Source organism: Macrotis lagotis, chromosome 8 (assembly GCF_037893015.1).
Source record: "Macrotis lagotis isolate mMagLag1 chromosome 8, bilby.v1.9.chrom.fasta, whole genome shotgun sequence".
In the NCBI taxonomy this organism is placed as follows: Eukaryota; Metazoa; Chordata; class Mammalia; order Peramelemorphia; family Peramelidae; genus Macrotis; species Macrotis lagotis.
Genome location: NC_133665.1, coordinates 144,899,037 through 144,923,880, shown reverse-complemented (window position 1 = coordinate 144,923,880; position 24,844 = coordinate 144,899,037). Strand labels below are relative to the sequence as shown.

At 36.1% G+C, this 24,844-nt stretch overlaps 1 protein-coding gene across 1 annotated transcript in view; it reads left to right on the top strand.

The window, feature by feature from the left end:
- Positions 1-24,844, top strand: part of LMCD1 (LIM and cysteine rich domains 1) — a 75,787-nt gene that overhangs the window by 9,704 nt on the left and 41,239 nt on the right. Inside the window, exon 2 of the mRNA XM_074198672.1 lies at positions 24,481-24,569. Within this exon, the coding sequence (XP_074054773.1) occupies positions 24,481-24,569 (89 nt within the window). The remainder of the gene's footprint in view (positions 1-24,480; positions 24,570-24,844) is intronic.

The following is a 24,844-nucleotide window of genomic DNA, read 5'->3' as shown; positions in this document are numbered from 1 at the left end:
ACTTGGAATCAGAAGACCAGAGTTCAAATATTGGCTTTGATATTTCCTGGGTGCATAAACATGGGGCAAACCACTTCACTCTCCTAGACTCGGTTTCTTTTCCAAAAAAAATGGATCTAATAATAAGGGAAGATAAAAGGAATGGAATAAGCATTTATATAGCACTACTATATGTCAATCACAGTTCTAAGCACTTTTTATTAATATTATCACATTTGATCTCATCACAATCTTGTGAAATAGGTGCTATGGTCATCTCCACATTACAATTAAGAAAACTGAAGCAAACAGAGATTAAGTGACTTGACCAGATCTTTCTGACTCTTGATCCATTGCATTACCTCAATAATTGTATCCCACCATGTGGGGTATGGAGAGGAAAGTAGCATTTGAAATCCTAGGAAGCAAAAGAAGAGAAATTCATTATTATTAGAATTTTTTTCCTACTACTCCTTTAAGAGAGAAGCAGATCAGGGATCATTCTTCTTCATTCATGGGATTATTCCATCATTGAAGGGGGAACTAAGAGAAATGAGTTGATCAAGTTCCTGTACTGAGCTAATAGCAAGAACAAGGCTCTCCAAATTCTTTGCTTCCACATTGGCTGTCACTGAAGAATTTTATCCTCAATCACTATGGACACTGATGAGACCTCTTTCAGGACTTGGGCAAAATAAGTGGATGGGTGCTTCCCTTACTTAGTAATCCCACTTTTTCCCTCTTTCAGTAGCTATCCCATTGACCCTGGGACAATGACCCACTTGGGCGGTGAGTCTTCTTCAAGGTCCCTATAGAAAAGAACATATTGTCTAAGCTAGAAGGGACCCTAAATGTTCTTGGATCTAAGCAACCCTGAAGAATTTCCTTTACATCTCCCACAAGTGATCATCATTGACTTGAAGACATAAAGAGGATGATCTTCCCTCCTGAGACAGCCCATTTCCCTTTCAAAGAGCTCAAATTATTAAGACAATGATCCTTACATTAAGATCAAGTCTATGTGAGAATGGATGGGGGAAAAATTGTAAAATTCAAAAAACAAAAAAATAATTTTAAAAAAAAGATCAAGTCTATTTTTTTAACACTCTTTCCCATAGATCTTAAGATTATGTTCACCAGAGTCAAACTAAACAAAATTAATCTCTCTCCCACCTGTCAGACAGCTAGAGGGCCCTGCCCCCACAGAATGGTCAATTCCAGTCAATAAACTTTTATTAATTACCCCCATGTACCAAGCAATACAATAAGCACTAGAGGTACCAAGAAAGACAAAAGACAATCTCTTAAGAAGCTCATAGATAATATACCAAAACACTATGTACCAGTAAGATATCTAGAGAGTAAATTGAATATAATCTCAAAGGGAAAGTGCAAAAATTGATGAGTATTGGGAAAGGCTTGCTGTAGAAGATAGGATTCCAGTTTCTTTACCCAATCCTCATATAAACTCAAGGCTCCTCATCACTATTATTACCCCCCCTTAATATTCTCCTCTTTTTCCATGTTTTTCCCCAAAACACAATTTTGAACCTTTACCACTCCATCCTTCCTTAATCTGTCCTGTGTTCCAAGCCTTCATTGGATTACTTTGATCTCTGCTACCAATATAGGTATGACTACTAAAAGACTGTTGTTTTAGTCTGTCCAGAGTATCACATTTGCATTTTTAATGAGTTTCTTTGGAGCTAATGACAAAGTTGTCATAGGCAAACTGGTATTATTTTGAGTTGGACTGGCTTTTAAGTACCCTTTAAATCATGTATGTCAAGTGGCCATATTTTCTATCTATGTGCAGGGCCATTGTCACCCTAAATTATTTTTATTTTTTGGAAGACACAGTTCTTTTATAAACACTGAAAACTATGATATGTTAACAATATTAAGGGGAACAGAATAAGCCACCTTTAAAGAAGGATGTTCTAAGAAAAGTGAATTCTTCCCTCTCATCTCCCTCAGTAAGCAACCTGCCCTTAAGATGTTCCCATCTATTTGAACAGTATGACTAACAGGTTTTTCCAGGTATTAACTCACAAAGTTCCTAACATGTCAATGAGACACATGAATGCATTAGAGGCCAACGGGAATAGGATCTGCCTCATGACTTGTCCAACTCCCTTATTATTAGGAAAGTGACTTACAGAGATCCCCATCTCCCCCTTGTCCTGGTTTCCTTAAAGACATATTGTCTCCCCGTCTCTCCAAATTTTGTCCAATTCTGTTTTATTTTCTTTTTTCTCTGCCTTTAGTGTTTAAAAAGCAATCGCTTCTTATGCTCAACCATTGTCTACTTTAACAGAGAATGAGCTCATAGGATATAAATAAGAAGAATCCAGTTCTTAGAATCCAGTTCTTTCACTTTCTATGTAAAACGGAGGCCTCAAATGGTTAACTTACTCAAGGTTATGCTGCAAGCAGTAAAATTAGCCAAATAGTTAACTTACTCGAGGTCATGCTGCAAGCAACAAAATTAGCCAAATTAGGATTTGAAGCCAAATCTTCTGACTCTAGATTGTTTCCTCCCTTTCTTAAATCCCATAAGTAAACAGGTAAATTTTAAAACTGATTTTTTTTTTCTTTTCAAAAATTTTGGACCATGGTTGTGATTTCTTTGGCAAAGGGCAATGAAGTTGAGTAAAAGCCCTCTCCCCAATCAAATCAACACCTACTCTTCAGTTTATAGCCACATCCCTATGCCTGGATTATTGAAAAGTTAAATGGTTTGCTGAGGATGAATTTAAACCTAAGCTGCTTCTTATCCGTTACATCCTACTGCCTCTAGTGCCTCTTTTCTCTACTAGTTGACTTATAAGAATATATATACACTTCATGGATGGCTATATGATTCAGAGTTACAAAGTATTAAATTTCTTCTAGCTCAAACTCCTATTTTTATAGATGGGAAAACCAAAGTCCAGAGGGGGAGATGACTGTTCTAAGATCACACAGCTAACAGAACTAGGATCAAGATCTTAACCCAAGGTTCCCTGATTCCAACTCCAATCAGTTTAGGGATGGGTGCAGCCGATGGCATTCTAGTCTGGAATCAAGATGACATATCTTCAGCTAACTCAGAAATTAGTCGGGTGACCCTGGACAAATCATTTAACCCTGTTTGCCTCAGTTTCCTCATCTATAAAATGAGTTGGAGAGGAAATGGCAAATCACTCATTTCCAAGAAAAGCTCAAATGGGATCACATAGAGTCAGACATTTCTCCTATATCTTATCACCCTAACATATTGCTCTGCACCTAGCAGGTATATAATAAATGATTTTGGAATTGGCTGGATTTTGGATTGATCTTTTATGTATTTGGCCAAATTTTGGTGACCTGATGATAGGTTCAGAAAGAACATGAATCAGTGTTGGGCATAGCTAAATTTTACTTTCATTTCCTGTCCCATCTATTTGAATACTAATTGGGAATTGAATATCTTTGCCCTCTAATTCACTCCAGCTTTGTGGCCTGAGGCAACATGTTTTAATTTACCCATCCATGTATGAGCTTCTTTTCATCTGAGCCCTTAGTCTCCTTCCCTTCTAGCACAAATCCATTCCAGGACAATGAGGTGGCAGAGAGAGCCTGCCAGTCTGGCACAGTGAGAACCTGAGAAGGCAGTCACTTGAGAGGCCAACATTCTGAAAGGAAGCCCAGGAAGAGTTTTCTAATGTCCTCATTCCTAGTCAGACTCATTTTTTTTAAGTCTCAACTTTGCAGGGTGACCAAAGGCCCTGACAAGTCATAGGACATATATGAAAAGAGGGATCCAAAAAATATGCCCATTAGCTCAGTCCAGGGATGATGACCTATATTACCACCCATTAGCCAAGCATAGTACACTATGTCCAGGCAAAAGTCAAAATACCATTTAAGGAGTCATGGAGAAAGGGTATGCTAGTACTTCACCTTTAGCTTTGAAACCATTTAAATAATTAGAGGAAAGAAAACTTGAATAGGAATCTTTGATGAGCTGTGAAGAAGAAAACAAACCCTTCTGAAATGTGGAAACTCAGTTAACAAGTTCCAAAATCCCCAGTTAGTCAGTTCCCTCGCCACATATCCTTTGCTGATTTTTGTCAGACCGTAATGTATATTTTTCCTTGTGATATTTCATAGCCTTGGAGAGACTACCCTGTGCTGAAATGCTGAACACATGGTTTTGATATCAAAATGCCACTCGGGTGATTGTTCTTGACTTTTGACAGTTGCTTATGGTTACATTAGAAAGAACCAGACAGCCTACATGGTTCTCTGCCAGTTATCTGGAGACTGAAATTAGAAGGATCATCCTTCTGTTTATAGGGGCCCAGAGAATAGACAGGGTTGGATGAGAATGGTATCCCACCTCATCCTTGACTGTCTAAATAGTCATCAGACCTAAATGTATGGTGGAAAATAATCCCATTAAACTAACTAGAAGGTACATGACATTTTTTTTTTAAAGAATGAACTAACCAGATTAGGATTATTTAATCTTTTAAAAAAAGATGAAATGGGAATCCATCCAAGTGTCTAAACATTTGAAGGGGATGGAGAGAGTGAGTTGGGGAGGGTTTCACCACATCCTGGTGTCTAAGAGAAGGACTTACCTTTGAAGTTTCTTCACCCTCAGGAAAGAGGTTACTTTGGCAAATTGGAGGAAATTCCCCATAATCCAGTTGGTAGGAAGCTTAAGGGACTTTATGGTCATGATCCCAAGAGGTGGCTCAGCTTTAAAATTATGATAAACTTCATCTGGTTGTGATATTCCTGGGTGGCCTGGAGAGGTGGAGGGAAATTGGAATGTGCAGAATACATCACTAAGTTTTTCAAAGGAGGTATCAAACAAACAACAATGACCTTCTTTCCCTCTTGGTGCCTCTGTCAGAGAAAGCTAGTCTTGGTGACCCAGAAATGTAGAATTTCAGAATCTGAAGGGACCTCATTGGTCTCTGAATCAGCATATGTTGGAAAAAGAAAATGATCATCCAGTTTCTACTTCAAGAATTCTAGTGAAGGGAAATCCATTCATTAACTTCCAAGGAAATCTGTTCCATTTAGGGATAGACCTATTTCTTAGTTAACCATTGTAACTATGTCTTCTTTCCGGGAACAATCTGAATAAGTCAAAAACTCTCTTCAAATATGTGACGACAGTTATTTTTCCCCTTGAGTTGTCTCTTCTCTAGGGTACACATAGAATCATTTTTCACATAGCAAGAACTGAAGGCCCTCTGCTACTTTGGTTGCCCTTCCCTGGATTCTGTCCAATATATTATCATCCTTCCTAAAGTGCCATGCTTCAACTTAATGCATCATTCCAGATGTGGTCTGACCAGGATGAATCATAGTAGGAGAACTATGGAATCTAAGTCTCTTGAAATTCAATTCAAAAACCACATTAGTTCTTGTAGATGTTGTATGTTGTTGTCTCATATTTAACTAGCACACCACTAAAACCCCCAAATTTTTTCAGATAAAGTGACACTTACCCATGCCTCCTCCATCTTGGATTTCTACTTAAAATATTTTATCTTACATTTCCTTCATATTTTTCATAGTTCCAAGGAGACACACTTAGAATGCCCTCTTCCCCTCATCTTCTCTAGACCAAATCCTGCCTGCCCTTCAAAATCTAGCTCAAATTCCCACTGTTTATACCTACCCCTCTAATTTAAATATTTTTTAAATTTATTTTTCCAAGTACATGCCATGGTAATTTTCAACAATCATTTTTTTGTAAGGTTTTAACTTTTACAATTTGCTCCCTCCCTTGTCTCCTCCTCCCTCCCCCTGACAGAAAGCAATCTAATATAGACACTATGTGTATAACCATGCTAAACATAGATCTACATTAATCATGTCATGAAAAAAAAAGAATCAAATCCAAACAGAAGCAAAAGACATCAGAGAGGGAAAAAAATGACATAATACATAAGACAACTTTCAATAACTGAAGTAAATAAGCTTTGGTCTGCTTTTAAATTCTAGTTTCTACACTGGATATGGATTGTATTTTTCCATCTCAAGTCTTTTAGAATTGTCTTTGATTATTGTTCTGCTGAACAAGCCCATCACATTTGATATATATACCCAGTATGTATAATATTCTTTTGCTTCTGCTCATTTCATTCAGCATCAATTCATGCAAGTCTTTCCACTCTGAAGTCCCATCACTCATGCTTTCTTATGGAAAAATAGTGGTCCATCACATTCATATACCACAATTTGTACAGCCATTCCACAATTTATGAGTATCCCCTCAATTTCCAATTCTTTGTCACTATGAAAAGAGCAGTATAAATATTTTTATACATGTGGAATTTTTGCCCTTTTTTCATGATCACTTTGGGATAGTCTTACTAGTGGTATTGCTAGACCAGAGTATGCATAATTTTACTGATTTTTTGTGCATATTTCCAAATTGCTCTCCAGAAAAGTTTGGATCAATTCACCACTCCATGCATTAGTGTCTTAGGTTTTCCACATTCCCTCCAATTTTGATCAGTTCCCTTTTTAGTTCTATTAAATCCTCATTATTTATAAAGATTTCTCTTATAGCCAAAAAGAATAGCTCTCTGCTAACTCATAACATTCATTGTCTGCCTTTTTTAGAGAAATTAATAATTTGTATATTTCTTTATTAATATCCTCCATATTATAGCATTTAGAGTCGACAAAATGATATATTTGCTTACCTTTTATAGTACTTTTTATGTATTTATGACTTTTGCAGTGTATAGAGTGCTGAACCTAGAGTCAAAAAGACCTGAATTCAAAACTGGTCTTAGATATTAACTAGCTGTGATCTTGGATAAATCACTTAAATTGCTGCTTGCCTAGGTTTCCTCCATTATAAAATGGGGATGAAAAGTCAACCTACCACACCAGGGTCTTTGTGAAGATCAAATGAGATAGTATTTATAAAAATATACTTAGCATAGTGGATGGCACTATAAAAACTTATTACCTTCCATTCTCCTTTTCCTATCACTGAATTGCAAGGTCTTTTATGGCAGGAACATTTTTGTATTCTCCCTAAACTCTAACACAATGCAGATTATGAAGTAGGGGCTATGTCAGCTATTTGATAAAAAAAGGAAAGAGAGTGGAAAAATATTAGAATGGAAGACAGAAGCTAGGCAAGTTTTGCAAAGAAGAATTTGAACAGAATTTTGAAAAGCAAAAAGAATGCTGGTGCTAAATGGTAGAGAGTAGTGGAAAACATTAGACATTGTCTCAATTGCCTATTAACTCAATCAATAGTAATTAAGCACCTTACTATGCACCACTGGAAATACAAAGAAAGGTAAAAGATAGTCCTAATGCCATCAGAGTCACTGGTCCTACAGACTGTGATCCTTGCTTTAAATGATTAACCCTTTGATTCCTAGGCAGCAAATGAAATCCAAAGGAGCACAGGGAGATGAAACAGCCAATATTAGAAATTCTGGTGTCTTAGACAGATACAACAATGTGTTCAAGGCAAAAAATGTGAAGTCTACATTCAAATATATTTTATAAATGAATACTATTGAGTGGGAAAGACACAATGGACCTTGGGACACAGGTTCCAATAGGCATAGCAAACCTGGGCTGACATTCACTTCAGACATAAGATAGTGATGGGATTAAAGAATTGGAGAAATTGGAAGGGACCACCTCATTCACAAAGGAATCCTCCCTCCAATATACTTGCCCAGTGGCTGCCCACCCACTGCTTGAAGATCTCTCACTTCTCAAGGTAACACATTCTACTCTTGGAATTCCACTCCAGCGCTTATTATTAGGAAGTTCTTTTTAAAATCATTTTTCTTTTCCGATGTCAACCTATATTGAGCTCTTTGCAAAAGCCACTCATTGCACTTGGTCTTGTCCCATGGAACAAAATATAATAATTTTTAAAATGTCAAATAAAAATTTGAGATGGGAATTGAACCTAAGTCTTACTGATTTGGAATCCATTGAAAAATATAAAAGGTAATTTCAATACAATGTAAAATCATGCATAAGAGTCCTTTAAATATTTGAACACCAGAAAATATAGGAGTATTAGAGTACTAGGGAGGTGGAAGAAATGGAAATAACATCCTTTTCCAATGGAGGCCCTAGACTTTAAATATATATTGGCCACTTTCATTTTTCTCCTTGATTGCATAGATATTTGTTTAAGTATATATAGATGAGCCAGCATCTGATCCATTTTAAGATTCTAGACTTAGATTTGGGAGGAATTTTAGAGGTCTAAAGGTAATTAATAATAATAATAATTTATATGGTGTTTTAAGATTTACAAATCACTTTACATTCAACACCATATCTCATTTAGAGATTAAAAGAACTGAGGTCAGGAGGCTAAATACTTGCCCAGGGTAACAAAACTAGCAAGTGTCTGAGTCAGCATCTCAAGTCTTCCTCACTCCAAGTTCAGTGTTCTCTGGTCATGCTTCCTCAGTTGTTTCAAAACTTATGCCTTGAACTGCAGTTAAGGTATCCCACTCTGTCTAGAAATCTCAAGAGAATAGACTCTTCACAGTGTTCTTAGTTGAGGGTTACTGTTGACCTGCAATCATCATCTTGGCAATAGCATGTGGTCTCTAAAATCAAGTGAGCCTGAGGATGCTTGGAATTACTGAAAGTTTCAATCAGTTCAAATTATAAATTTCTGAAGTTCTGGGGGGTTTTCAAGGTCCAGCTTAAGACAAATGGAAAAGTTTCTTTCACATGATTCCTCCTGTCCACTCCCCTTTCTTTCCTTTTCCAGAATTGCCCTTTTTTTTTCAAAATACAAGCTGTTCAATTTATAAGAGATTGGAGACTCTGGAACCCTTCTGTATCCTCTACTCAAGACTGAATGTTGGCAATCACATTCCTTCAACAAGATTTAGCTCTCATCACTTATTGCTGTTTTATGATTCTAACCAGTCCTTGGTTTTTATGGGATGAACCCCACTGTTCTAAAAACTTTAAGGCAGTTAGATGGTTCAATGGATAGAACACTGGATATAGAGTCAGAAAAACTTTAATTAAAATCTAGCCTCCATTGATTTCTCAATTTTGTCAGCACAGATTTTCAAAGGACAAAGAGGGAACTCTTTGCTCAGGTCATCTCTCTTTGGGGTTCACATATAGTATATAAACAAAAATGAGTTCAAATGTTGGCTCTGCTATTACCTGTGGGAACTCAACCAAGTCATTTCAACTGTTTAAATTTGGCCAAATAACTTCAGCAATTTAGGCTTCAATTTTCTGTTCTATAAAATGAGAAAGTTGAATTAAATGACATCTATGATTTCTTCCGGCTTGAAATTAATGGTTCTCTAAACTTAAACCATCAGTGATACACAGAAAAAAAGAGGTAAGGAGATATAGACTGGAGCTTTTTAGGAATGTATGAACCTTAGGCAGACCTCCGTTATCTTTAGGTTCGCCAATCCTCACTCATCTGGAAAAGGATGAACATAAGGTTGGTCTAAGTGAGGCGGTGTTCAGGGGCTACATCTCAGGACTCCTCAGTCATTCTAGTCATTTTAGTCTATTTCACTGACTCTCTTTGGAACGAGGGAGTCTATTTGGACCACAATGCATCCTCTACTTCCAACCATGGGAGTTCCTCTATACAATCAATACAATGAACATTACTGGGCAAAAATCAAGAAAGGAAATGCATTCTTCGAAAACAGTTTCACTTGAAAGAAATTCTTTCTAGAGAAGAGGCAAGTAAGGTAAATTTCAAAGAAAAAGGTTCATTTTAAAACTTTTTTATTAAGTCTGTCTTCAGAATTCTACCTATAGTTTTTAACTGAACAAGCTACTATGGTTTAAGGAAATCCCCTTCCTGTCAGTCTTTCTGGCAATCTTCCCATTTTCTGATAAATATACTTACGAAATTAAGAATGAGAGTAGCAAAAATACATTTACATAAGAAGAGATTTTAGAATTATATTTCAAATATACATTTGTGAAACATTTACATTTTTTATAAAAGATTTTAAAATGAAAGATATCAAACAAGATAATCACCTCCCTCCAAGATTTCTTTTCCTGAGGCAAATACATTGCCAAAATGAAATCTAATAAAAGTGTATTATCCTTGGAATGGCCAATTATATTGAATTAGGGAAATATGTTTCTTTCCTTTTTGCCCAAATACCTCTAAAAGACATCTTTAAAAAAACACATGGAGAAATCAGGAGAGCCTTGTAAAATAGGAGATATTTGTAAAACCTGAGAGGTAGACTAGGGAAATGTGGCAGAACATGGGATTCCAGATGTTTACTTATGAGTCAGACTCTTAAGAGTAGGGGGAGAAAGAAAACCATGAAGACATTCACTTCTTTTTTTTAATTCCAAGGCTAACTTAAAGGTTTCATTTGACGGTAGGAATGATTTATGTTCAATTAGAAAATGGAAAAATACTTTTTAAAAAAATGTAGTAGAAGAAGAAGAAACATTACAACAATAACTTTTGACTTTGGTGTTTCCTTGATCTTGAATATCCAAAGTTGGATGGGAAATCCTATACTAATGATTCCCAGGAGATTTGAGTTACCAATTGTTTGCTGTAAAAGGTATTTGTTGGCAAAAAAAAGGAATCCCCTGAAGTAACACACATCCTAAAAGGAAAGGAAAGTTTGGGAAGCCTTCTGATTGATCGAGTTTCAGTTTGCATCATTTTGGAGGAGATTAAGTCAAATTAACTGTTGTCCATACCAATAATTTTCTTCTGTTATAAGACACAAAGGTTGTATATGAAATGGGAGAAATTCAGTCATCTCAAAAGTTCCCCTAATATTTTATCATTGTTAGGGAGTAAGGAGAAAAGCTTTCCCTGGCTACTAAAATAAGCCACAAGGCCTACAAATAAAGGCCCAATTAATTTGTTTAGAAATTCAGGCAGTTTGTAGACACATCAGAGGCAAGGTTTTGATAATTCCAGTGATTCTGCCAGTCTGCCTCTGTCTTCACCAGGGGCAATGTCTCTGTCTGGTTCCAAGGGAATTGGTATCAAAGGAAAATATTAGCAGAGCAGAAAAATCCTATCAGTACTATCCAGTTGGGGTCTTTATATACATGGGATTTTGTGGGATGACTGGCCACAAGTACATGTAAACATCAACTATCAGTAAGAAACTGGCAGGAGACGGACTGGTTTCCTTTTGTTGGCCAGTCATAATCATTTTGTTTAACATTCCGCTGGCAGACTGAAAAGGAACAAGAGTTACTTAGCTGGTACTCTAGGCAAGCATGCTCATGGAGACTTCCTATTTTTTTCCATGATGAACCCATTGCCCAGTGCTGCTCCTGTAACCTGGTAGCCAAAAGCTAAATTTGAGACTACTTGGTTCATAAGAACTTTGCCTCATGCATGGGACTCTTGAGGTTATTTTGCTATTTCAAAAGAAGGTAGTCCTAGTCTTTTAGGTTTGAAAAGAGAATCTGATCTTAACTGTCAGGTCTAGAGAGCCTGCAAGAATACATTCCAATTAGGAGAACTGATAAGTTAAAATTACATGAATAAATATACCTCTTTTGTTCAACCTTCTCTTGTATCTGGCCATTACAGTTATTCTAAAGATGACCTTTTCATTTCTTCTCAACTTATTTGTCTTTGAGGTGATTTTTAAAAATCATTGAAACTTTTTTGTTTCGTTTTGTTTTGTTTTTAGTTGTGATAGAAAGAACTAAAGTGGCTGGAGAAAATCTATGAATTAGAATAATCAGGTCTCTTCTGAAAGTTGAGTATATTTTGTCCATCTATAAAAGAAGAGCTATATTCACATCAATCTGTGAACCAGAATGATGGGATTTCAAAACCAGAAGGCACCACAGTGTTCTTCAATGCCAATCCTCATATAAATAAAAATACCTTCTATAACATAGCTAACAAGGAGTCAGTTTATTAAGTGCTACTTGTAGCAGGAGTTCTATAAGTCATCAAAAAAAGCAAGTCATCCACTAGATCCTAGGTTATTACCAGTGGTCCTAACTTTAGCCTTGCCACTGGATTTCTATGACTTTGGAAGACAGACTGAAGAGAAGGTTTTTTGAGAATTGTTTTGCACAACTCTACCTCACTTAAATCCAATTCAAACACAGGTTAGAATATCAACCTGGGATGTCATTGGCCCTCTTTAAAAATGAAGGATGGAAAAATAACAACTGTTACTTCTGAAAATGGACATTAAAATAGTAATTGGCATTATAATAATTCCCCCCAACCACTGAAAAAGTCACCTGCATTTTCTAATTCACTAGAAGACAACTCAGTGGCTCCAATGGACAGATCTCTAATCTCATTGACATGTGTTTTTCCTCCAACACGTTTAAGCCTGCCTGTCCTGTGTGAAGCTCATGTATATCCTCCTGGATGTTCACTCCAGGGGGCTCACCCAAAGTTTTGGGATCTCTTTTGAAATTTCTTGACATTCCAAGAAGAATCATAAAGCATATAATCTATCCTGAAATTATTTAGCCCCCTGCTTGCCTTGCCATCAGAACTTAGCTTCTTTTCTGATCATTCTTGTCTTTGATGACTTACTTTATTGAGATGTTTTGCAGTCTGTTCATACCCACTCTGTATCCTTGCATTGCCTTTTGGATGATCCAGAATTTCAATTATTTGAAAATGATAGTGTTCCATGATTTGTAGCTATTATAATATCTCCAGAATGATATATAACAAATGCTAATCACTCATATTTCATAACCCTTTACTTTTGATAGAGTTTCTTTTTTTTCTTTTTTCTTTCTTTCTTTCTCTCTCTCTTTCCCTCTTTCTCTTTTTCTTTTCTCTTTTTTTTTCTATTGTGAGGAATTTGGGGTTAAGTGATTTGCCCAGGATGACACAACCAGTAAGTACAAATTCTTTGAGGCTGGATTTGTATGTAGGTCTTCCTGACTCCAGAGCCAGTACTCTATCCATTGGGTCATTAGTTGCTCCCAAAGTACTTTCTTTTTTAAAAATTTTTCTATTATTTTATTTTATTTTTTAAAAAATATGTAAATATTTGGTTTTCTAATTATACACAATAGACAGTAATTTCTGCCAATTATTTTCTTTTGCAAGGTTTTGAATTTTACCATTTTCCCCCTCCCTCACTTCCCTCTCCCCATAGAAGGCAATCTGTTTCCATGATATGCATAGGTCAAAATTGAATAAATTGAGAGAGAAAAACACATTCATAAGGAATAAAGAAAATATTAGAGATAAAAAATTATATAATACATAAGAACTTTTTAAAAATTGAAGATAATAAGTTTTGATCTTGATTTAAACTCCACACTTCCTTCTCTGGATACAGATGCTATTCTCCATCACAGATTTCCTAAAATCATCCCTGATTATTCCACTGATGGAGTGAGCAAGACCATCAAGTTTGATCATCACCCTATGTTGTTATTAAAATGAATAATCTTCTGGTTCTGCTCACCTCACTCAGCATCAGTTCATGCAAGTCCCAAAGTACTTTCTTTATACCAACCCTCAGAAATACTTCAGATGAGTAAACTGAGAGCTTCAGTGACTTGCTTATGTTCTTATAGTTGGTAGAGACTTCTGCCTCTGAATCACATTCAAATATGTTTAAAATGATTTTATGATTGAATATATTATTTTCAATGCCTTTCAAGTAGGTCCATTCAAGTAGGGGTTATATAACCTAAGTTCCAAATTAACCAAAATGCCCCATTATATAAGTATTCCATGCCCATTCTAGACAAGAAGGTGGCACATGTATAGAGTGTTAGACCTGGAGTAACAAAGTTCATCTTATAAAATCAAATCTGACCTCAGACACTTAGTATCTCTGTGACCCCAGGCAAGTCACTTAATCCTGCTTGTCCAAGGCTCCTCATCCATAAAAAAGGAAATAAGAAACCATATCTTCACCAAGAAAACCCCAAAGAAGGTCATGAAGAGAGACATAACTAGAAAATAATTGACAACAATATAATTGTATCTGATAACAAAGATTTCTTTAACTCTAGTCTGAGTTCATTACTAAAAAGAAAAACAATTGCAGACATGGAAGCTTCCAGGTTTTATTTTATAGAACACTGTACATTTTTACCTTTCTACTCATTTTTGTTTGTTTCTTTTTTAAATCACCTGCATTTTCCAAATCCCACTCGACCTATTCTTGAGTAGATTTTTTCTTGTCTCATTGTTTAAAGACCTGTGTTAATTTGCATAGCTACTTTGGCAAATACTCTTACTGTATGTCAGAAATGAATCAAAAGAAAAAAACGTCCCACTATATTTGGAATACTGAGAAACTCCTGGGAAGACATTTATCAGGTCCCTACACTCACATATAGGTAGGTCTAAAGTTTATCTTTGTATAGAAGTGAAATAAATAGAGTCAAATTATGATAGAATATTTAAACTTCCAAAGAAAAATTTTATTCAAGCACTTTAGTCACTCATTTGCAAATAATTAACGTGTTAGATTTAAATAATTCATATCTATTAACTAAAGCAAGTCTAGTGAGACCTCCCTGTGATAGCCCCATAGTTCAAACTATTAGAAGGATGTACTTGAACTTAATAACCTTCATTTAACAAAAAAGCATAAAGCAGAGTTTTTGGAAATTCAGGCAGAACTTCATCTTCAAATTGTTCCAAATTCTGAGATTATGTTGCATTAGTATTTTTATTTTAAAAAGGTAGGTAATACAATATTCATCCCACAGGTGAAAGTATCAAGACGGTCAAATCTCAGAGAAAGAAAAGGGAATCTTTGGCATTAAGTAAGAGATGCAAGGTATCATTGCTGCTACAGACCTTTGTAATGGATCCTTAACAGCTTAACCAATTTGGAGTATTAATGTGTTAGCAGAGAAATAGGATGCAGTCAGGTGGGTATCAAAAAGTATTGATGTAGTGGTTTGAGAATAATGGGGAATATTTTTTCCTGTGTTTTTTCCCCTTTTTTTCTACCTGAATTCCTCTTTGTCCAAAAGAGAAATCAGCATGGTGTATCTCAATATAGCATGCAGATCTTGCTAAATGATCTTGAGGTCAGAGTTCTGGGCCCAGATTTAGTTAAGTAGGAAGCAGCTTATGATGAATCTATTCTTTGAAAGCCTTATGAAAACCCATCTCCTTCTTAGAAAGGTGCTTGGTAGAAGTTAGTATGTCAGATAGGAAAGCAATGAAATAAAATAACAATAAAAAAGAAATCTCCAAACATATTTGAAGTTTCCAGCCACCTTCATCAGAGGGGCAAAGAACAAGACAACTGATTCCAAAAGCCTCTTCTATTCTGGCAGCATGGAGCCAATTAACTATAGTTTCCATGTCCAGAGATGCATGGTTTTTATAAGGAGAATCACTATCACATTTTTATTTCCCTATCGTGTGATAATTAAAATAGGAGGTATTTTAAATAGGATTTGAAATATGATTAATTCTCATGATGAGAAGCTATGATTAATGATAGTTGAAGAATAATAAATAATAAATATTGTTAGATAATCTTTTTTTTAAATTTGGGGCTCTTTAATTAGGTGGGTTTTAACTGACAATTATCATTAATGGGAGTAATCAACAGCATAGTACTAATAATGGGCTTGATAGGGAGTCTTTGGAAACATTCTCATTTCCAGGAGAACTATTTTCCAAAAGTATGACCTGACAATTTGTTATGCTACCATAGTCAATATTTATGTTAGTGGCTGTGGAAGAGATTGGGAAAGAAAATGGTTTGTGCTTATGAATGTGGGTAAGTAAGATTCTGGGGGGAATGGAAAAACAGAATAAAGTAAATTCTGGAATTTTCTCCCAAGTTCATAAGGCTTATAGACTTATTAAAGAAAAAGGGCTGATGAATACTATCTTGGAAAAGAGGGGTCAGCGCTTAGAAATCTGTTCCTCCCTTCATGTTTGCTTATGGATGAAATTTTTGGATGTAGAGTGTGAAGACAATTTCAGTTTTGCCACCTTGAGCAAATCATTTTCAGTTCTTTAAACCTCAGTATACCCATTTGTCAAATGAAGGAATTTGAGCTAGATGATCCCCAAAATTACCTCGAGATCAAAGTCTTATAAGTTTGCAATCATTGTTTGTATGCTTATGACTAGGACCCCACAAATGTTGTTAAAACTACCCATGTGTATTTGCTTCTGAATACCATGATCTGTTGATTCCTGGAACCAGCCCCAGGGCATAGAAAACTGGCTCTACATTTTAGACAGAGAAATCTTTCACTTTATAATGTTTCCCTCTCTCCATATGGAGTTGCTTTGCTAAGTATAACTACCCACTTGCTCTTGCTCAAATTTCATAACCATATTAACCCTTCATTTACATTCAATGTTAACACTGAGAAGGGGGGGGGAGCAGCCAAATTTCCCATATATTTCACAAAGCTAGCCTACTTTCTCTACTGACTTCTAACACACATAGCTATCTGGAAGAGAGGCAATTTGCCTGATTATTTAAAAGACTAAATCTATTTTGCCTCTTTTAAACTAATTATTAGTTTAAACTAATAATTAGTTTAAACTAATAATAGTTAGGGGACACAGTGGATAAAGTATTAGGCCTGGAGTCAGGAATATCCAAATTCAAATTTGATTTCAGATACTCATTAGCTCTGTGATCCTGTGTAAGTCACTTCACCATAGCCTGCCTCAGTTTCCTCAAATAAAAAATAATGATATTAACATCTATCTTCTAGAGTTGTTATAAGGATAAAATGAGATATTTTTAAATGCTTATCATGTATCTGGCATAGTGGGCACTTGATAAATGTTTGTTCCTTTCCCTTTGTCCCCCTACTAAAGCACTCCTTTTTTCTCTCATTCATTTGTTCTAAGAAGCAAGTATTTTATGTATTGACAACATAAAGAAATGGGACATATATTTTTCTTAGAGTCAGAAGTCTTGGGCGTATTTGACTCACCCATTTTAATCAAATAAATGGGAGCAAATCACATTCTCACTCAATTTCATTTTTCCCTGTAAAGTAGAGATAGTAATATCTTATAGCACCCACCTCACAGGGTTGTTGATGAGTTCAGATGAGATATCAGATGCAAATCACTTAGGAGAATTTAATTTGCTAGATAAATGTGACTTAAAGTTGTTATTCTGCCAATACATTCAGGACCTTACAGATGGAATTATTGGAAAGTTTTCACAGCTAGAACTGGAGGTTGCAGGTGCTATTTGCAATGAATTTCCTGCCATCACATTGAGCTGTCCAGATTTTAGTAAAAGAAAGTAAAAGGGAGACTGAAAATTCTAAATGAAAATAACTCAGGATAGCTAGAGAACAAAATCAAATCTAGTTTACTCCACAGATGAAAGGTTTTGAAACAAGGTGCATTCCAAGTGATAAATCTGAGCTAATGTCAACTGTTTTGCAGAATAAAATTCCAACTGCATCCCTGTCTTCTTGTCTCAGATCTATGTGATAGATCAAACCAACCAAATAGTTGGAGTAGAAGGGAGTTTTCCTACCATCTAACTGCCTCTGTGGAGGTAAAGAAAAGGAATATCACAGTGGGTTTAAGTAGTAGGGAAAAAATTCCATGGAGGAAGTAGGATGAGAACTGGTTCCTGATGAGTGGAAAGAATGGTAGACTAGAATCAGAGAATTTGGTTCCATTTTGGATCCTGCCACCAACAGGAGTGTTCTTGTGAGAATAAAGATAACAGATGGCATTTCTATAGCTCTTTAGGCTTCCAAAAATACCTTTGTCACAACTAAGTGAGAGATAAATAGATTGATGAATAGATGATAGAGAGAGGGATAGGTTTAGACATATTAATATAAATATAAAATACAAATCTTATTATCCCCATTTTAAAGATGAGAAAATATAGTTACAACGAAGTCAGATGGCTTTCTCGGGACCTAATACGGGTTAATGTTAGGATTTACATTTTCATTTCCTGCTGACCTAGGCTGTTTTGAGGTGATTACATTATTTGACCCTTGAGTTCCCACTCTAACTAAGATGTTTTTTAAAATCTGCTAGCCTCTGGTTTTCATTTATAAAATGAAGAGTCAGACTACTGAGATTCTCTATATACCCTAAAACTGTACAATTCTATATATGGGTAGTGTTAGATTAAGAGATGAGAGGCAAGTATGACTTCAGGAGAGAAAAGCTCATCAGTGAAGTTCCCACAAAAGTGGGAATAACTTGGACATTTGAGAGGAATGGAGGTACCTGTCTGGTATATAAGGTTCATGGCTAGTAGGAGTTAAGGTTGGATAAGCAAGGTGAAGGCAGATTGGGCCAGTCTTGTGTTCCACGTTAGGAAATTCAAATACTTTTCTATGTATCAAAAACCTTAATCCATTATATCAGGAGCATTTAATTCAGGGGTCCATAACCCTTTGCAGGTGTCATGGATCTCTATTTTGGGTTCATCGAGTCTAGGACCCCTTGTCAGAATAGTATTTTTAAATGTATAAAATAAAAATGTAACTTTCCAAAAGAAAGTAATCGTTTTGAACTATAGCTATCAAAATGACTTTTTTTATTGATGTTTATTGGCCCCAGGTTGAGAACTTCTGGCTAAAATTAGATGAACAATAGGAAGAATCAGAAATGTATTAGCTGATTCCCATTGATTGTGTTTTAGTGATGGTGGTTTCTAGGATACATGTCTTCAAAGGTACACACACCTCCCTATCTTCTTAACTCCTCCCTTCACATCCAGAAGCTAAATATAATATTTCTCTGAATCTTAATTGGTATAAATTGTATCTAGCATGCGAGTTTGCTTTTCTCTTAAGGGGCACAAGTTTAAGGAGTGGATTTTTAGACTGGCCTTTCATGGGAAAACTATGTGAAGCAGGGTACTTGTCCCCATTCCCCCTCTAAGGAAAGTCATCATTTTGGTCCAGTGCCCATTGACAGTTACTACTCGTCCATTAGGAATCTCAATCTCTGTGTTGCCCTGAATATTTACAAAAGGAAACACTTGAGTTTATTTCAAGGAACAGGACTGGCTTTGGGAAACTCAGGACCCAGAGGGAGAATAACCAAGCTGTGCTCCTCACCCTTCAAACCAGTCACTGTGGTGCCCCTCACCCATCAGTAGGATGATTTCACCATCTTTGACCGCAGTTGACCTGCTGTTGGAAGTCAAGGCTAAGGATCATGAGAGGACCCATGGAGTCAGAGGCAGTTGTTTCCTCCATAAACGAACATAGATAGCTGGGTAGCTATTAAAGAATGGCATCTTGATAGCCTGAATATTGGAAGATTTGAAGTGGGTCAAGAGCTATGGCCAAACTAATATCTCTTGGGATAAATTACATAGAGACCCCTTCCCCTGGGATAGCTCCTGTTTTATAATGGAAGACCCTTTTCCTCCTTTTCTAAGAGAATTTTGTTCCCCTACTGACACCACAGTTCTAAGGCTCTACCTTCTCCCCTTTGTGATTAACTTAGTAATAAGCTGTGGACTCTCAGAAGTATTATAATTTGCAAAGTGGGCACACTGAATCTCAGCATTGTTTCTCATTTTAAATCTGTTTAACTGGACCTTTTCTTTCATTGTTATGATTTCCAAGTCCCCTAATGGATATAGATGGAGTTGGAGACATTAAAGCAATGGCTTATTATACAATGTTGCTTGGAAAAGAAACCAACATTTTTTTCTTTTTTTTTTCTTTCATAGCCTAAGCTAGGAAATTTCCAGTAAAGGTATATTACATTGTCACTATCCATCAAACCGCACATGCTCTAAGTATTCTAGTTCTGGGAATCTAAGAGAGGATTCTATGCTACTGAACGAATGGATAAATCGTTGAACAGATGAACAAATGAAAACAGATTTGTCATTTTTATATGCCAAATGTTATCATAATTGCTGAAGATACAATTAGAAAATTATGGTAGTTCCTGCTCTCAAAAATTCACATTCTAATTGAGAGAGACCATGCACATAGGAGAGTTTAACCAAAAAGTTGATAAAAAGTCTCGGTGATTCTTAGGGTGCCATGATAAACCAACAGCAAGACCCAAGGATACTTATATTGCATCATAGAACAGATGGCAATACCCAGGAGTCCCAATGGCCCAGGGACAAATCTGATGGCAAGGTCCAGTATTCCTTAGAGTGCAGTAGGTTTTTATTATATAAATCTGAAAAATATAATTGTCTTTAGAAGACTATATGATATCTTAATTTTAGAGCAAATTCCAAATGACTTCATATCTTGGGAGGAATGGGGCTATTACAATTTGCAACAATAGTTGCATTACCCCAAATTAAGCCAATAAACTTGGATGAAGCATCCAACTATAAGAGATACTAGGGAAGACAAAAAGATTTTTTAAAAATTCAATGCCTGTCCCCAGAAAGTGTTTAGTCTAATAGAGAAGCTAAGGCTGTAAAAAAAAAATTAAATTACTAGATAGATTGTAATAAGAACAAAAAAGAGGTCCAGAAAAGGTTGAAACCATCTCTCTTTTACTTAAGCAAATCTTCTTGTGTCATCTTTTAATCCCAAAATAAGCATCCTTAGAGTATATTGAAACATTTCAAAGTATCTCCCTACTTGAAGGGTCCTGGGTCTTTGCTGGAAATCATTTTTGGCTTCCCAGTTACTTACAAAAAGATCATAGAACTTACTAATTCTACCAAACTATGAACTCAATTGGTACTAGATCAAAAGTTAAGAGTATCAGCTTAAAGCTTAAACACTCAGGGAAATGAAAAAATAAAATTACCTTTATTTGAAATTTTCTTTTCTTTTGAACAAAATACTTCACTAAAAATTAATCTATGGAAAGTTCATTCATTCATTCATTCACTTTAAAAAATTAATGGGAGCTAAAAAATGGAATATGACAAAATTATTTTATACCATATCATGTCTGTGGCCTACTCTGTAGTCTTTGTTTTCCAGAACTCTCAGGGGTTAGGGCTGAGAGGACAATAACTGTTTCTAAGGGCAGGAGTTGAATAGGAACATAAGGACTGTTCCAACTATGGAACTGTGGAGTTATTACTCACTCTTCTTATTTCAATAGATTACAGTTCTTGTTCTTGCCAACACCTGGTTGAGGAAACCCCAATGGATGGGCAAAGACTGTGTGTCTGCAAGCTGTCCATAGGGCATAATGTACCAGAAATATGTTGGTATTTCAGGGAGTCAATACGAGAGACCTCAGGTGGAGAAAGAAGAAACAAAATTCAATTTCCTAATAGTCACCTTTGTATCATAATAGCTTCCTTGCTCTGTGGATTTGGTTATGTATTATTCTAAGATTATTTGAGGGAGTAAAGGTGGTCAGGACCTGTAATTTCATCAATTTAGGAAACTTTGTTTATAAATTGTCTTCATTCTTGGTGACTGGCACTTTATTTGTAACTTATCGTATAGTTTCGCCAGAGTCACTGAAACATTGAATGAGTTTTCCAAGGCCACAAATGCTTGTCTAAAGTATTACTTGATCCTATACTTTCTTTTCTTTTTAGGTTTTTTTTTTGCAAGGCAATGGGGTTAAGTGACTTGCCCAAGGCCACACAGCTAGGTCATTATTAAGTGTCTGAGACCGGATTTGAACCCAGGTCCTCCTGACTCCAGGGCCAGTGCTTTATCCACTACGCCACCTAGCCACCCCTGATCCTATACCTTCTTATCCCAAAGTCAGCCCTCTATCCAATAGTATATACCGCATCTCCTCAAATATTATTATAATTTCTGTTTTCTAATTGAAGAAAATGAGGTTCAGAGAAGAATCCATTTAGTTGCTCTACCTACTCCCCTCACCCCATCTAGCCTACATGATGATAGATATCCTTTCAGAAATGCCCTCAATAGTCATTAGCAACTAATTCCACACAAATAGACATTGAGGGGATTGAGAGAAGGGATATATGTGGGATTATTTGGCCCTTCTAGATCCTGATCCAGAATTCCCTGGAGTGAATGCCTAGTATTTTTGGAGTCCCTGATAAAATTGTGTTTCATGTGATGATATCAGATGAACCAACATATTTCAAATAGAAGATGAAGTCTATTTTACAGTTTGTTGTGATTGTCCCCCATCCCAAGGAAAACTCAGAACAGATATTGTCTTCCTTCCAAGTTATCTCTTTCATCTTTCCTTTTAGGTGGTTCTATTCTTGGCTCCTGTGAGAAATTGTACGTTCTTTTGATAAAGATAGCCCCTATTTAATAAACCTAGAGTTTATAAAAAATAATATATGATTGTAAACATTGTTTCTGGATGACTTTTCCCCTAGTGAACAATATCATCATTTTGTTTGAGTTCTTCTTTGAGATCACACAACACTATGGTTTGTCCAAAGTTTGTGTTATACTGGTTTCTGGATAAATGGCAAGGAACAAGCAAATGAGAATATATTATTTTCAGTCTTTTCCTAGTGGTCTGGCTGTAAGTATGGCCAGATTGCCAAAATGTGTTTCTTCCCTGGTAGGGACACTTCCCCCTCCCCTCCCTTAGGGGCCTCTGTCACTATGGAAACTATCTACAAAGACTGTATACAGGGAAATGTGTTGAGACTGAATTCTCTGTCTTCTCAACATACGTTTCAATCAATGATGCAATATAACAAGAATATATCTCTTCTTTTGGTTGTCTGTTCTTATCCTCCTTTGCTTCTTTTATTTTCAATTCTTGTGAAAGCATTTATTTGGGGGATCACACTACCCACAAGCAAGCTCAACTCAACTGAAGAGAGGGTGAGATTTTAAAGGGGAGAGATAGTAATCGGACACATAGATGCAAGGGTGAGATTAAGCACTAACTCAGAAAACAAAGATTACTCTTTTGCTTCTTATTCATCCTTCTCATTTTATTCTTTCTATTTATCTTTTTCTTTTCTCTTTTTTCTCCTCCTTTTCCCCTTCTTTTCCTTTTGGGAATATTTAATCTAACCTAAAAAAGAGAAAACTTCAATTGTTCTTCTTGGTCCCCAAAGGGGTCCAAGGGGCCCCAAAAGTAGGAGCATTGGGTAAAAAGCTGAAAAGAATCAAATTTAGGTAAAATACAAGAAGAAGAAGAAGAAGAAAAACTTTCTAACAATTAGAGTGATCACAAAATAAAATGGGCTTCCTGGAGAAATGATGAAGGCTCCTTTCTTGGGTTTCTGAGCAAAGGTTGGATAAGTAATTATTGAATATGTTATAGCAGGATTGTTTGGCTTTGGTTTCAGTTTTCTGTGGATGAGTTAGAGTTGGTATTTAGTGGGAATTAGAAGACCTGATTTCTATTCCCATCTCTGCCATCATGTAAAGCCCCAAGTAAGTGATTTCATTTCTTGGGACCTCAGTTTTCCCATTTATAAAATAATCTTCTAAAGACATTCCAACATTTAACATTCTGTGGAGTAAATGTGTTAGCCATTATTTATTGTTTATTTTAAATATATAGTAATCATTTAAACACATATTTTAGATATCATACATTATTACCACCGGTGAAATTTATGTTATCATGCAAGGAACTATCTGCTCTACAATTCTACCCAATGACTTCCTCAGACACCCAGATTTATGCCTGGAAAGTTAATAAAGACATATTTTAAGAGACTTAAATTCTGACATCAGCTTGGTTCTAAGAAATTCAAGCATATTCAAACTTTTCTCCAAATATTATATATATACATATATATATATATATGATATTGCTCTCCCCCCCGCCCAGAGTTTGCTATCCACATTGAATAGAAAGATAGAGAAAGTATAAAAAAGATACAGAAATACTATGCTGATCAAGTCTAACTAGTAATTATCATTTGGAATTATAGGACTAGAAAAAGAGTATTGTGAAGGATAATTTTCCCAAGTCCCTCTTTGGAAAGGAAGTGTAGCCAGAATCTGTGGATAGACATCAGAAGACTGTTAGTGCACTTTTCAGTTAGGATTCTACACTCAATAAGTATCATAGCTAATAGTCTGTTTGCCCTATAATGAATACATCCCCCATCAGAAATGGAGGCCTACTTGGATCTAGCCTCCACACATTAAACATTTCAGCAAAAATATTTAAGTTCTATTTCATACTATAAACATGTGGTGGAATAAACATCTGTTTGTGTTTGCCACTCTGATTTAATCATGCTCTGTCCATAAATCACAGATAGATGAAGCAGAAAGCATGAGCCCAAAGATTCCATTGCAGTAAGGAAGGGGGGAGGATGGAAGGAGATGGGAAATGGAGCAGAGATTGTAATTCTCATCTGAGCATTTGAAATGTTGCCTTGGTGATTCACAACAACATCAGGGGCCTTGGGAATTAGCACCCCTATATTTCATCCTGAAGGACCCCACCCTTTCAGATTTACATCCAGGAGAGCCACTTCCCTCGCTGGCCCCTGATATAGCCTTAGTAAACAATAAGTGATGGCTTATTCATCTCGAGCCCTCTGTACTCTACACAATCCTTTGGCCTCCTTGCCAAGTTTTTTCCTTTTCCTTTTCCTTTTTTTTTTTTGAGGTCAAACCTCCAGTCCAAGATGTTTTGAAGGAAAACACCCTCTTTTTGTCTCTTTTTTCCAGATGTCCCTAGGCCAACAGCAATCAGCCAAAGGTGTGCCTTGTTTGAGATGCAAGGGGACGTGTGCAGGCTTCGAGCCACATCCTTGGAGGTAATGGAGCAGTTGTAGGAAAGGCCCTTGCCTTCCCTGATTTCCTAACTGTCCTCTTTAATAATGTTGGTCATTCTTCTATGCCAAGCCTACTTAGCTTACATGCCACACTAAGTAGAAACAGTTCAAAATGGCCTGTACTGAGTCCAAAGTGAATGCACTTCTTACTTTTTCTGAAATTTATCTTATTCAACAACAGACCTTGTCAATTTGGTGGGGGGGGTAGGGAAGAAAGAAATATTTGGCAAATGAGAGGAAGCAGAGAGACTGAGATT